A 14751-nucleotide genomic window follows, 5' to 3' on the forward strand; every position below is an offset into this window, starting at 1 on the left:
TTGGAAAGAACATACCTATTAACTCCTTATTTCTGACATCTAAGGCCATGTTTCGTAAAGCTGTAGCAACTGCACATACCACCCGGTCATTGTCTATTCGAAGCAGTTCCACCAGGATTGGCAATCCTTTTTCTTTGCGGACAGCAGCGCGGATATACACTGACCACTGTGAAGACACATGGGAGAGTGTGAAGAAGAAAGTGAGAAATCCACTACAGAAAGCAGGGCATCTCAGGTTATAGCAGGTATTGGGTACAGGGTAACAGAAGCATTGGGTGCAAACTCCAAAGAGAGGAAATAATTGCATTTATGACGTTAAGCAATGACTTGATTTGGAAATCTGCGTTAATGTTTTATGATGGCAGAGAAATTAAATGATGAATTGACTTTACTCCTAGCACATCTGGTTACATCTTCACAGCCCAGGTCTGCAGATCACTTACTTTGCATCAGCATTTTCTATGCAACATGTAATGATGCTTGTTCAGTGCTAAAACAAGATTTATATTACAAAATACATAATACAAAACATGTTCAAGAGGTCTGAGTATTTCTTTGTTATTACCGTAAGAACTATTTAGTCTGAAAACATGAACATGCTGTTATAATATCTCTTGTGATTGTCACCTTATTCAGGAGGAAAAATGAGGACAATGACCAGTTTGGTTTTGGCACTTGCAGTGGTCCTAACTGAAAGACTATTACACATGGAGGAGTCAAGAGATTCACATAAGAGCTGACTGGAGGCAGGTGCAGGCCTGTGATGTGCTGTGACGCATGTGCCACATGGCTGCAGGATAAATCCAGGGGCAGATCGTACTGGAGAAGCTTGTAGGCATCTCCCACTTGGTCGTAATACCAATGGCACGCCCTTGTCTTTATCTCAAAGTGAAGCAGCATGTTCTCACGTGAACATCATTTTCCTTGACAGTAGAAATAATGAATAGACATGTTTACTTCTAAGAAAATCCTCTAAGAGTTCTAAAGACTATCATGCCAGTGAACTTCTCTGTGGATGAGATCTGTGAGGCGTACCATGACTAGGAGGTCCATCCAATGTTGCATAACTTGAGGTTCCCAGCATCTGAAGGGATGTAACATAAACTATACTATTCTCTTTTCCATTCCACTGTTAGCTCCAGAAGGTGGAAAAAAAACAAACAAGACCAAAACTGTGACCTTATGATTCTAAAATCTATGGATATTGCCAAATTTGAGGTATTTGGACACCTGCAGGATGTTCATCCCGAAATCTTCTCTGTAATTTTCCTCAAGTTCATATTTGTGCTCCTTGTACTGATAGTTTAAAGGAATTCATTGAAGCAGAGCTTTTCCCTCCTTTTGGTACTATGGCATGGATGCTTATCCTGCCATCATACCTGGAAGTTGAGGACAAAGTTCTGGAAACCCTTAGCCTTTGAAATATTTCAAATATTTCAGAAACTAAGCTGATAAGCCTTAGGATTTTCAGATCATGATGACCCTTCTCTTTTGACAAACCTTCCTTAAAGAACAGTTAAGTCACACCTTAAAGAACAGTTAGATCACAACAGCATTTCTCCATAAACAGAAGTAGTATTATAAAACCAAATTCCATTAAATGAAGCATTAGAACATTGTAAGCACACTCACTGTCAGCAGACCATGCTTAACCTCTTCATATGGCCTTTACTTACCAGAGCTGAATTGCTCACTTTAAAAGCTAGCATCTGTTTATGTTATGGACAGGTGCCTTGAACAGCAAAAGCCAGAATCTATTTCATGGTAACAATTGTAGATACAGAGACAAAGAAGGGCTGCAATGTTGCAATATCTGGAGTAGAAATTCATTCCAAGTGAAGCCATTCAGGGAAATTAGGAAAAAGGAAAAGAAACCAGCATTTAAAGAAAATTATTTTGTTATTTCTCCTCTGTAGTAACCATGCAGAACAAAAGCTAGCTGACTGGACTTTGCTGTAGATGAAAGTGATAATGGTTACAATAAGCTTTAAAGTCACGTAAATGAGACATCGGGTTCTTGGCATCGCTAAGCACAGTAGTGTAATATGTCTAAAACGTAAATGTGTCAGCATTTTCTACAGCAAAGCAAATAGGTTTTAGGTGAGAGAAGTGGTAGCAGGATTCTTGACTGATCTTATTCTATGCTCTCTCCTCCAGTCTCCTCTCTAGAACCAGTGTATAGGATGATCATCATATAAAAAAATAAAACATCTTAAAGATCAGTGAGTTTAACTGGAAGTATCTGCTGAAAAATAATTTCTTTCCTATATCGTGATTTTAATGGAATACTAAATATAAAGGATGCTATGAAAACACCAAATTAACCTGTCTAAGCTTCCTCTTTTTAATCAACATGTATTTACTTGCCAGTTAAACACACTCTCACCTGCAGCTAGGAGTACCCAAAGCAATAGCATTTTACACTTAAAAACTCCCATTGCTGGTTTTTTACACCTCTCACAGGGGAGGCCTCCGCTGTGTCTGCTGTGATGACAAGGTGACTGCCAGAGTGAGAGTTCACGGCAGCAGCGAGAAAGGAGTGAGCACGTCTGGGTGAGGTGAGAGCTGAAGCTTGCAGACTGTGTATTGAAAGATGCTCTCGTTCATCACTAAAGGACGTCACAGATGTAGTGCCTCCAATATGGGTTACATGGAGAAACACTGGGGGTGTTTGTTTTTAAAGAAAACCTTATTTGTGTTTATTCAATACCAGAGAGAATCTAAAATGATCTTACAGATTATTCAATATACTATAAAAACCTCCACATTAAAACCTCAGTAAATAGTTTTCCTTCGAATTTTTTTAGTCAGCTACCAAGGGAAAACACAAGCACTTGTTTTATGAAACCCAGGCTTAGAACAGACTTCTTGGATTGTAGTATTTTCATCATCCATTCTAAAACAAAGTCTAAAAGAAACAAATTAAGAAATGCATTTTTTTAACCCTAGGGAGAGCAGAAGACATTGTAGGAGAAACACTGAAATATCTCAGTATGAAAAAAAGAGACAACATAAACCTCCTTACTGAATAAATGACATGCAAGCCTTCAGCATGTGTAATGAACCAATTAATTTGATCACAATAGTCAAAAATACCACTCCAATGTTTTCATAGGGGAAAAATCCAGATATAATGTTTTACAGATGCACATATGCACACACATACATAAAACAATGGGAGAAAGAGAGAAAAGGATGTGTGAAACCTCTCCTCTCCGCTGCGCGTTCTTCCCCCCCCCAGCTCTCTCTTTCCAGAGAATGCCATCGCTTTGGGAGAAGTTCACAGACTCCTCAATGTGTGATTTGCTATCATTTCATCTGCGTTTCCAAGTCATGCACCTTAGGCAGAAAGACAGAAATGTCTATTAATTGTTTCGACAGTCTCCAGAGAACTTTCCATGTGGAAAGTGGTAAGAGACGTCTGTGTCTCTTTCCTTAAGCTGCCAATTAGGATAAGTCTCTGCAAGCAATTAGGCTGTGCTGTGTGGATTTCCGGAACGTTCAAATTGAGATGCCTCAAAACGGCTATTTTATTCTTGCAGAGAATGGAAAAATTGATCCGCTTTTGCGTATACTGATGATCCTTTTGTTTGCCTAAAGCCATCGTAAAACTCATCTGTATTTCCCCATTGCAGGTCAATTGCTAATATAAGTTCAGTGAATTATAAAAGAGATGAAAAATCATAAGAAAGAAAAGAGAGGAAGGGTTTGTTGCCTACCAGTAGGTAAACGAGGCACTCTGCCAATATACTTAATCATCCCGTTACTCCACAAATCAGTGGCAGTGTCAGCTGTTCGGTTTGTAAAGAGAAAGGGTTCCTATGGGAATGGCAAAGACTTCAGAGCAAACAAGAAGCCAAAAAATGAAATCAAATCATTATTATCGCATCAGATTGTGGCTAAATTATCAGAGACAAGCACAGGAGCCACAATCTGTGCATGAATACTTTTTACAGATAATTGAATTCAGAGGGCATAACTACTGTACATCACCTTGAAGGTACTTAGTGCATCTCTATGTCCACTGTCATTTATAGTTCCCTTTTTATTTTTGTCATAGTAATTAAACAGAAAAATACAGTAAACCAAAAAATTAGTGTTTAGTTTGTCACAGTTATTGTTATAAAAGACCCTCTCCAGAGCTGAATGCTTCTAAGGATTAAGATTACATTAGGCTGAAACTCAACAAAAGAGTAATTAATCTAGATCAAACTTACTTATTATTTCAGAAAAACTGGAAAGCATTTAGGCAGTTAAGTCATTTTAGTGTTTCATATGTTTTTCTTTGTTCTCCTGTGAAGCATGACCACAGCAGACCAAACTAAAGAAATGAAAAATTTCCAGCACAAAATGAAAAAACCTCACCAAAATAAACCCACAAAAAATGCCAAAGGACTACCAACAATTATATACACTTGATATTTTGAATGGATTCACTTTCTTGGCATTGACATCAGTGTTATCAAAGTACCTCCAGAATATTTCACCATCACATGCTTCAGTTTTGACTAGAATTTGATTGTATTGGTACAGTTCAACATTATGACTCAAAGACTATTGTGATATTGAATATCAAAAGGAATTGCCGAGACAAAATTGCTAAATGACAGCCAAATCAGAGCAGCAAGCATGACAAAGCAAACTACATTACCAACAGAACCAGGAAGATTAGTGAGGCTCAGAGTTTGCTAGGAGAGGCTTGGAAGTGGGCTGTCTCCTACCAGTAGTGGAACAACAGACCATGGAAGAGAACCGCACATTAAATAATAAAAAAATCCATGAGTAATCAAAGATCAATATTCCTTTTTGTCTGATCATACTCAATGTAATTCAGGCATCAGGAAAAAAAAGAGACGATTTTTACATTCTACTTAGAAAAGTACTGATCTATTTTACTCAGATAACTCTGCTGGGAGCACTGAGATATCACACCACCTGACAAAGAGCAAGGCTCTGAAATCTTGTTTATCCTTTTGCAATTTCTGAATAGAGGGAGCACTGCCCGGAGACTTTCTTTTCCCTGCCTGCAGTGTTTTGTGCTTAAAAATGATCCCATCTGGTAGGCCACCAGTACGTTCTCTACTTCTTTGTGTTGGGACAAGAGATAAGTATTAACTGATTACTGTGCTCTTGCTCCATGACCTTAGTCAAGCTTAAAGAGAAAGAAAAAAATCTAGTGGGTCAAGATATATAGTTAATGAAATAAATTAGAGAAAACTATAGTGGTGTTAACAGAAGATATCTTAAATGTCTGAGGAATATAAAGTTCAGAAGGAACTGCCCTCTCACCTCAGCATTCTTGGTTTTGAAGTACAAATATGCACCATGTATTCAAAATGATCTGAGAGCCATTACAATGACTTCTCCAAACATTGTAGCTAATATAATTAAAAAAGAAAGGCTTTGAGACAAAAGTGACACATCTCTTGTGAAGTAAACTGAATATAGTAAGAGATTACTCTGAGCATGAATTCACTGTGAGCTGCTGTTCTCCAACTCCACAAACTGATGTCCATGATGATCTTCTCATGATATCTGTGATATAGGTGTTTGCAGCAGCAGGTCTTGCTTCTTGAATATTCTCCTGTCACTTGAACTTTGTATTCCTGCCTACAGAGCCAATATGTTTCCCGGTATTAATTGATGTAGACTCATCTACGGGAGTGGATTCCACCCAGCTAAGAATTCCTGACAGAATAAAGCACGGTTTATTTAAAATGTTTGCCTTTGTTGATCATGTGATGTGTTACAAGCAATTTTCTTCATCCTATCACATAAGGATTCATAATATTAATATTTTGGAGAAAATTTATGTAAGCCTTTTCCCTGTAATCCAAAAAACTTTCTTCTGAAACAGTGTGATGAAACTCCGAAGAGTTAATATGTAAATAACTAGAGTCATCAGAAAAGTCTGGAGAGGAACCCACAATATGTCCTTGCCTGATAAGAGGAAGATTGATAACCTAGATGTCTGCTGCTTTAGACAATAATTACTCATTATCTGCAAGTGTCTGAATGGTAAGGATCTTGAAACTCTTTTCATACTACTCTTTGAAGTAGCTGCGTTGACCTTGTGACTGAATCAGTCCCTTTTATGTTTTCAGTTTCCTTATCTAATAAAATACTTAATGGAGCTCCAGCTCCCATGAGACTCAGATTTCTCTAGGATGGAATGAAGAAAATAAATGTAGTTGCTTGCCAAAGGAACAAAGACTGAGATCGCATCTAGCTATGTCAAGAGATCAGGGCAATGACCCATAAACCTCATTCACATGGGTATCTTACCTGTTGGGGATCAAAGGCAGAGACATTTAATTGTCTGACCAAAGAGCCTTATCATTCCCTGCTGACTGTGATCACATACACAAGTGAAGTGAAATGAGGTAGAAAGAACCAGCCAAGAAATGCTGTGGCCTCATGCAATTGCAGGACTTAAACAGAGCAGCACTTGTTCCTGATTTTAAGGAGCCCAAGGAACTAAGAGATACTCAGGAAAATGAAGCTGCCCATCCTGTCATTAAAGCATATGAGGGAAGTCTGTTAAGTCTGAAAAGTGACTGGACTGAAGACTGGGCACATGGTAGGGACTAACCAGGGCCCAGAGCAGTTATGCTACCTGTTCTAAGGTAAGCCATTATGTTGCCAACAGAAACATAGTAGATCTTGTTTCCTGGCTTTAAAAGATATGCATTACCTGTGTAAGTTATGATAGTATATTAAAACAAAACGAGATCATATGAATGAAGAATTATTTTTAAGGGTCTGACATAGCTAAGGAAATCCTACTTGTGGTGACAACACTGCATTTTTAACTGCATGTAATAGAAAAGAGAATATTGTAGGACCAGAGGCAATGGGAACAAACTGAAACACAGGAGGTTCGCAGAACATCAGGAAATGCTTTTTCACTGTGAGGGTGACCAAGCACCAGCACAAGTTGTCCACAGATGTTGTGGAGTCTCCATCCTTGGAGATATTCGAAAGCCGTCTGGACATGGTCCTGGGCAACTGGCTCTAGCTGACCCTGCTCGAGCAGGGGGTTGGACCAGATGATCTCCAGATCTCCCTTCTGACCGCAGCCCTTTTGTGATTGTATAAGTAAGTTCACAGCAAAAGGTGTTGCAGAAATATCTCTGGCAGATAAACTGACATCAGCCTAAATTTAGCTGTCAGATACATATAGACAGACATAGTAATACACAGATATCCCAATACTTCCTTTCTTCCTGAGAGGGAAATTTTGTTCAGAAAGGACATAACCTTGGATTCTTGACATTGTTAACTATAGGACATTGTGCATATAACTTTTTACATGCTCAGTAGATTTAATGTATTAATAGCCTACCGACCAAGGTGAAAACTAAAAAGAACTTGCCACTTTTATTCCCACCATCTAAGGAAAAATACTGATGCCAGACTACACATAAAAAGATATATGGAGATTTCCTTTTACAGGATGAGTCTTGTAATTTTACACCTTGTAATTTTTTTAATCCAAGGTATTAAAATAAATAATGATATGAGGTTGCAGAAAGGACTTCAGGTTTGAAGAGAGAGAGAGAGAAATTTCTTAATAAGCAGGCAAATGTCTTCAGAATACAACTGAGTCAGCAAACTTCCTATTTTTCTTTTTGCATTTTTACACAACCTTGCCAAAATCCAAATTAAGTGGCAAAGAAGACTAACAGAAAGTAGATATTTAGTGGGAAGTAAAGAGTCTCCACTGCTTCCAAAGGCATGTCTCAAGCCTTATTTGCCTGATGGGGAAGGAATTGCCTAAATTTTTATTTCATGTGACTAAGCAGCTTTAAAATACAAATTCATATTAAGTATAATTAGAAAAACTCTGCTTTTGGAAACAACCATATCCCAGACCGGCAACAAAAGAAAGCAAACCACAAATCAATGGCCATCCTTTTTATGTGTTGCTCCTTTTGCCTCTAGGAGGTTTAGGATACAGTGAAAGTACCTTGGTTACGATTTGATGGGAGAAAGTATTTTGAGAAGCAATGAGTCCCCTCAAAGAGAAACCCACCTGGCCCCAGGTAGCAGCTGAGCTTTGTGGAAGGGGGTAGGTGCATGCAAGCCCAATGCTGACAACCCGACCCTGTCAGGTTGAATGTGTACTTGGAGTGTGGACTGCTGGTGGCCTTCAACCCCATCAGGAGGGGGACATGCAGTGACCAGCTGCCAGTATCACAGGCCACTACGCAAAGGAGTAGTCACCTCTTAAATGTATCCTGGCAGAGATGTGGAAAACTTTTACTTGTCAAATCTCCCCAAAAAGCATACATGTTTGGATGTCTCCATATATATTATTCCAGAAGGGTCATTCATATTATGCACAGATGCATCAGATCAGTACATGAACAAAAAAGAGAGGTCCATGACGATACGTATGTATTTTTCCATGGAAGGAATGGGTTTGCTTCCTTCATATTCCAATACCAGCATCCTCCCTATGTAACATTTTGGTGCAGAACAGTGGTATGAGCAGTCTTTCATGTTCACCTGAAAGAGCCTCTTCCAAAATGAGCTCTGTCTGGTAAACAAGCTGTCAATCTCTTCTTCAAAACCAGAATATACATCAAAGTCAAGATATGCAGACATGAACTATCCCAGATTGAATTTTCACATTAAAAATATCCTTCTTCATACCTCAGGTCAGTATCCTGTTTTATTGGTAAACTTTCATTTGGACCTGTTAATGTATTTGTCACCAATATGCTCTTTTTCTGATTTGTTAAAGATTGTCTTGGTTCCAACAATAACTGCACAGAGCAAAGATTGTATTAGTCATCGTAAAAAAAAAAAATTACAGATGGGTAATATATGTCAAGGCTTTGGTCCAAAGCATATTGTCTTGACACAGGAAAATTATATGCAAATATATGTATGTCACACTTCTTTGTTTTTTGTTAGTATTTGGCTTTAGAAAGAATTCCTGCCGCAGAAACAGTGCTAAAAATGCTCCACAGATTAAGATTTATTGTGTGCATGTGCTGACTTTATGTATATGTGTCAATGAGGAACTATATTCTCTGAAATAAAACTTTTAGCCTCTCTCAGCTATTAATCCTTAAAGCTACATACTGTTGCTTTCCCTATATGTTTGAAATATTCAAAAGCAGTCTAGAGGATTTAGACACATATCATCTGTTAATTCTAGTCACAGACATTTACCTAACTCCTCTACATGATTTTTAATTTTTTTTTTTAATTATTCAGGCTTCCTGTTATCTGTGGTGATGGTTAAGTGTTACCTCTTGGTCACCAAAGAAGATTAGACAGCTTTGTACCAGAGGAACCAAAAAGGTGAAACAGCTAGGAAATAATTATGCAAGCATATAAACTGTACCATAATTTTTTCCAGAAAAGACCATTACTTCAGAAGTGTGTGAGCCTTACTCTTCTTCTAGTAAAATTGCTATTGCTATTAATAGCGACACTATTTATTTTAATGCAGTTTGCTCTCTTTCGGTCCATCTTAAAGTTCTTCTTGAAAGACTTGAAGTAAAAAAATAAAAAATAAAAAAATAAAAAAAAATTCTATTCCCATTCTTTATACAATTACAATATCTTGGAGGAACTAAAAAAAATTAAAATCCCCTTAGGAATAACCTCATCTTTTAGGAGTTTTCTATCTTTTATTTCAGTCATTTTATATTTAGAAGACTGCAGCAGTGGAAAAGAGAGGTCAAAAGGTGGAAACATCAATGCTTATGTAATCCCCAAAGAGGATTATTCCCCTCACAAAAATGGCTAGTATGACACGTGAAATTAAGGATATTCATTTTGTGTCTGCACATCAATTGTAATGGCACTGGCAAACCTTTAGAAAAATAGAGCAACATGAGAATAACTGAGCTTTTCCCATGGTATCAGCGGGGATAGTATTAAAGTTAAAATCAGTTTTTCTAGCCCAGCACATGCCAATGAGCTCTGCAGAGCCTTCCTTCCCCTTGCCACCACACACTTCTGCCAACTAAAGGATGGCAGGTACAGATTTATTAGAAATTGTAGAAGGGGCACCACTTGGATTTTAGCACTCCTATTACTCCTAGAAAATATGCACACATTGTTTTCTCATTTGGACCAGGGCTACACCCATTCCCAGATGAATAAAACACATTTATTGTGTTTCTGTGCCAGGATTACACAATCGGATGTGGTCTACAATATGAGAATAATAAAAGTATAATGATTTTCAAGCACAGTGTATGCGTAGCACTTTGTAGAACCGAAATTGCTGCCAGATACTCTTGTTACTCATTTCATATGTCAATGAAAGCAATAGTCAAAGGCATTTTATAAGTTTGATGGACTAAAAAAAATTCATGTGCCTCTGCAGATCTACTGAATGTGCCAACTCAGCTTCCAACAAAACTTCAAGGCAAAAAAATAACTTACTAGCCTCAGGGCTAACATTCCAAAATGAATGCCTCTTTAAATCAGTATTTACATATCACATACAAATACCCAAATTCTTAAAACCCAAACAGGATAACTTCTGAGACCTAACTTTGATAATTGCGTTTCCCCATATATGAATGTTTTCATAGAAAATGTAAAAAATTCCCACTGAGAGTTAACTTAAAATCAAGGCAATATCTTTACAGAATAGGACTAGATAATTAGTACTTTCACCCAATCCAACTAGTTTACCATCAGGACAGTGATGAAGTAATTGCTCCAAAAAGTAAACCAAGCTCAACTGTTATCTTGAATTTTATTGATTTGATCTAAATTTAGAAATATTTTCAAAATCTAGTAAATAAGTTCTTAAATTTTTTCTCAGTTCACTGCAAATATCATGAGAGAGAAAAACGGATCTTTTGATAATAACTGAAAAGTAGGATGAGCTGGAATAGAGTACTTTGAGCATTTCCTTGCTTATTCTACATATTTAATCACATTGTTGACACATTATAATAGTGTCTTATTTTTTTAAAAAAGTAGATGGTAGGACTACTTGTGTTGATGTCACGTCACTTATATCTTGATCTGCTCTTGCCTGGTTTCTCTTAAGAGACAGAATGTCAACCAGTTTCTGCAGTGATAAACAATATGGTTTCATTTGATTGTCACTGGTGATATTTTTGGCTCATTTTTCATGGCTCTGTCACCCCAGATTCACAAAAATGCTGCTTCTTCTCATTTGGATATTGTTTTTCAGTGGCAATTTTTCATACTTGACTTGACCAATGTGACTTTCATTGCTGTATGCTGACTTGTCCTATAATATGACTACCTGTATCAATCCAGAGGACTATCTCAAATTTGACTGTAGATAGTTCCATGAAAACAGAGGGTTATTCCACTACCAGGAGCATTCAGATACATTTATATCACCTACTTGTTGTCATCTGTAGGGTTTTCTTCTGAATTGAAAAAGAAATATATATTTCATTAATATTCCTACCTTCCAACTCCCAGCAGCCAAGTTCTGCAGTGCCCCTGCTGCCCCCTCCAGCGTGTCTGGATTTGAGCACTCAGAAAGAAGTGTGAGGTAGGGTTTGACTATTGAAGGGTGCCACAGCATCTGGATTCCTTTGGGTGGTTCTGCACAGTCTGGGAGAGGTCCTACTCCATCCCACTGTTGGAAGATACAAATCAGACTGTCAGCGAGAAACAGAAAAACACTTAACCATTGCCTCAGTTGAGGCTATAATGTGTATGTCTGTGTGTGTGAAGGCATCTGCTTGCAAGCAGCCATTCTCAGTTTTAGCATAACATGTTCACAGAGAAACCAAATTTCCTCCTTGATACTCCGTATAGAGGAGCTATAGCATTAGGCAGAAATCACAGAGTTTTAGCTAGCTGACATAACAAAGCTTTTTCACTGCATTTGTTTCTTTGGGTGGGAACAGAAGCCCAGCGAATGTGAACGTATCTTAAGAGGCAAATCTAGAGCTCGCATATGAAGAGAATTTTCTTTTTCACATCCTGCTCAGTTTTCCATGTTCTCTTTGTTCTCATGAGAGGGGAAAAAAACAACAACATGAAACACTGATGTGTTAAACTAAATAATGAAAGGCCATGAGCCCTCCATCCCCTGAAAGGCCCCAGTGTGACAAGTCTCCTCCAGCTCTTCAACTTCTTCTGGCTTCTCACCATGCAAGTTGTGGAGGTGTTCAGTCACATTGCCAGCCGTACAGTCTGAGACTCCAGTGTAGAAGGTAGAACCACCCCTCACAAAACAGACTTTTCCTCTCATCTCATAAAGAGTTTTGCCATGAAAATAACCCTAGCTTGATATCCAAAATGGGCAGTATTAACACCTGGACAATAAGCAGGTTATTGCACAAAACTCACTACCAGAAAGAGAAACTTTACTCCAGCAGAACAGCGATTCACCCAGCAGATTTTTTTCTTTGCTTTGAACAGACAAAGAGATTTAGAAAATTCATAGCCTTAATACTAGTGTTAAAAACAAGCCCTGATTTTTTAACACATTCTCATCTAACACCTCTGACAGGTAGAGACTGCATGATATGATGCAAAGTAAACCTTTTAATGCCATGGGTTAGAGCTTCCTGTGATTACATTGATAAAAAATGTGTGTCATAACATTAAATATCTGCTAGACATAGTAAGATAGCACAGGCCAAATTAATTCCTTGTTTAGCTCTGCAGGAATTAATTTTCCCAGCTGATTTGACTAGTTATGAGTCAAACAACACAATGATACTTGTACTGGGAAAAAAAACTAGATTCTCGCATTTTCAGGAAGTATAAATCATCATTTTAGTTAAGCTAACTTCAAAAATATACATATAGTTTAAAAGACAATAAATCAAATATTATCTAATAACAGCTAACATAGTTTAACTTTCACAAGGTTTTGCCAGATTACTACCACTGAGAATCCAAAACACTATTTTTTTCTAAATTAAAGCAGAAAAAAATGCAACAAAATGGAAAGCTAGTGGGACCATTTAATACACATGAGCAGTTACTCAAAACCACAGAGCTGCTCAGATGTGAAACTCACTGTACTGGACAAAAGTCACCACAGTTTAAAAGAACTGGCACAGCAATACCCAGTAGCGGTTGAGAAACTACAGGAAAATTGCCTCCCTTGCAATGACACTATTATACAGCTGTGCTTTTGAATTTTTTTAATACATTTCTGCCTTTAAACCAATAGGTTGATTTCACTGTATGTGACTCAGTCCTTTTTTCTCCATATAAATCACCATCTCTGCCAGAAATGACTTCTCATCAGCTCATAAAAAAAGTACATAAAAACCTTCTCCTTAACTCTTGGAATTCAATCATTTGCACTGCCAGAATATTTTTTGAAAACAAATGAGAAACATGTGTTACAGGTCAAATCTGACCTCATATCAGATTTGGGCTTTGTACCTTATTAAGTCCACTAATGAATGACTTGTGATGTCCAAGGTCACAAATTCAGGTCTTCATCCATCTCCTTCCAATTTGCACAAATTAGGACACATTATGCAACTGAACAGTGTTTGCACAGGGTACTTATTATAGTATTACTTTATTTCAGTATTTACAATCCCAAACACCGCTGAAAATCAGCTGACATAAATAGACCTGTATAAATGTTCATGCTGTGCTGGTACTTGCAAAGCACTAGAAATGATACTTGCAGATAGATTAATATTTAATGTGGTTTTGCCATTCTGCCCAGTAATGAGAAAACATTTTACAAAATATGTGAGACAAGTTACTGCATTTCCCCACCCTTCTTGCTACTCACTGTTAACACATGATCGCATTAATTTATCACCAACTATGGGGGAAGACATTTTTCTCAAGACACTGTGATGCCTCAGGGTCCTTGTAAGGGTGATGGATGTCTTTGGTACCGCACCTGCATGTGCAGTAAATCCAGTGACATTGGATAATGTCCTGCACTACTCTTCATATGTGGTGTCTGTGCCCAGAGCAGCTGAGTGGCAAAGCAATTGAGGAGGAGATTTTCCTGCTCTTCACCCATTTATTTTGTGTTTCATAAATATAAACATCAATTGCCTGAGCAAAAAAAGTATTTTCCCCAAAACGATATTACAGTCCGTTTTCTCAAGTGGTGGCTGAGGGCAGAAGTTGCTTTGTAGTTCATATTGCTCAATATTAATGAACTGAGGCAGTATACTAAAAAACCCTATCTAGTAGATTACTGGAATAGTTCCTGTATTGTTGCAGACCATCAGGAATGATCAGTAAGGTCTATTTGAGATAGGCTGTGGATGTATTAGGAGCCTCTGAAAAAGAGGACAACTGCATGCAATTACTCTTTCTAGCTTATGCTAAGGAGGGAAAAAAGTCATAAACAAATATTCCTTCCAGGCTTCCCTCCTTCAGCTGAAATTACCCACATATATCGTGGTTGAAGCTGACAGACTGTTTGTTACGTGGGTGAGATACAATCTCTCATTTCCTGAAACTGGTGCAAAGAAAGGATGAAAGTTAAGAAGAATATATTAAAAAAAAACAAATACAACCTTTTTAAGAACGACACTTCTGACAGTAGGAGTACTTTAATAAAGTTTCCAAAGTTTTCATTTTGCTAAGGAACTTTGAGGAAAAAGAGATCATTCATTGAGATGCTCACCCGTGCCGCACAACAGATCATCTACCACCTTCTTTCTCATTCTAATGAAAGCAAATCCATGTTAATAGTGTAACTGTACTGAATACCAGGAAAAGCTTCAACTCAGTAAGAAAAATGCATTCTCCATATTTTGTTTTTTGTACAAACAACCTCAAGTTGGTGGG

At 37.7% G+C, this 14751-nt stretch overlaps 1 protein-coding gene across 1 annotated transcript in view; it reads right to left on the bottom strand.

The window, feature by feature from the left end:
• Window positions 1-14751, bottom strand: part of CTNND2 (catenin delta 2) — a gene marked incomplete at its 5' end in the record, with an annotated part of 536051 nt that overhangs the window by 76484 nt on the left and 444816 nt on the right. The window contains 2 exons of the mRNA XM_082045132.1: window positions 16-166; window positions 11423-11596. Of these exons, the coding sequence (XP_081901258.1) occupies window positions 16-166; window positions 11423-11596 (325 nt within the window). The remainder of the gene's footprint in view (window positions 1-15; window positions 167-11422; window positions 11597-14751) is intronic.

The sequence above is a fragment of the Streptopelia decaocto genome, assembly GCF_964273445.1.
Source record: "Streptopelia decaocto genome assembly, chromosome: 2".
Taxonomy (NCBI): domain Eukaryota; kingdom Metazoa; phylum Chordata; class Aves; order Columbiformes; family Columbidae; genus Streptopelia; species Streptopelia decaocto.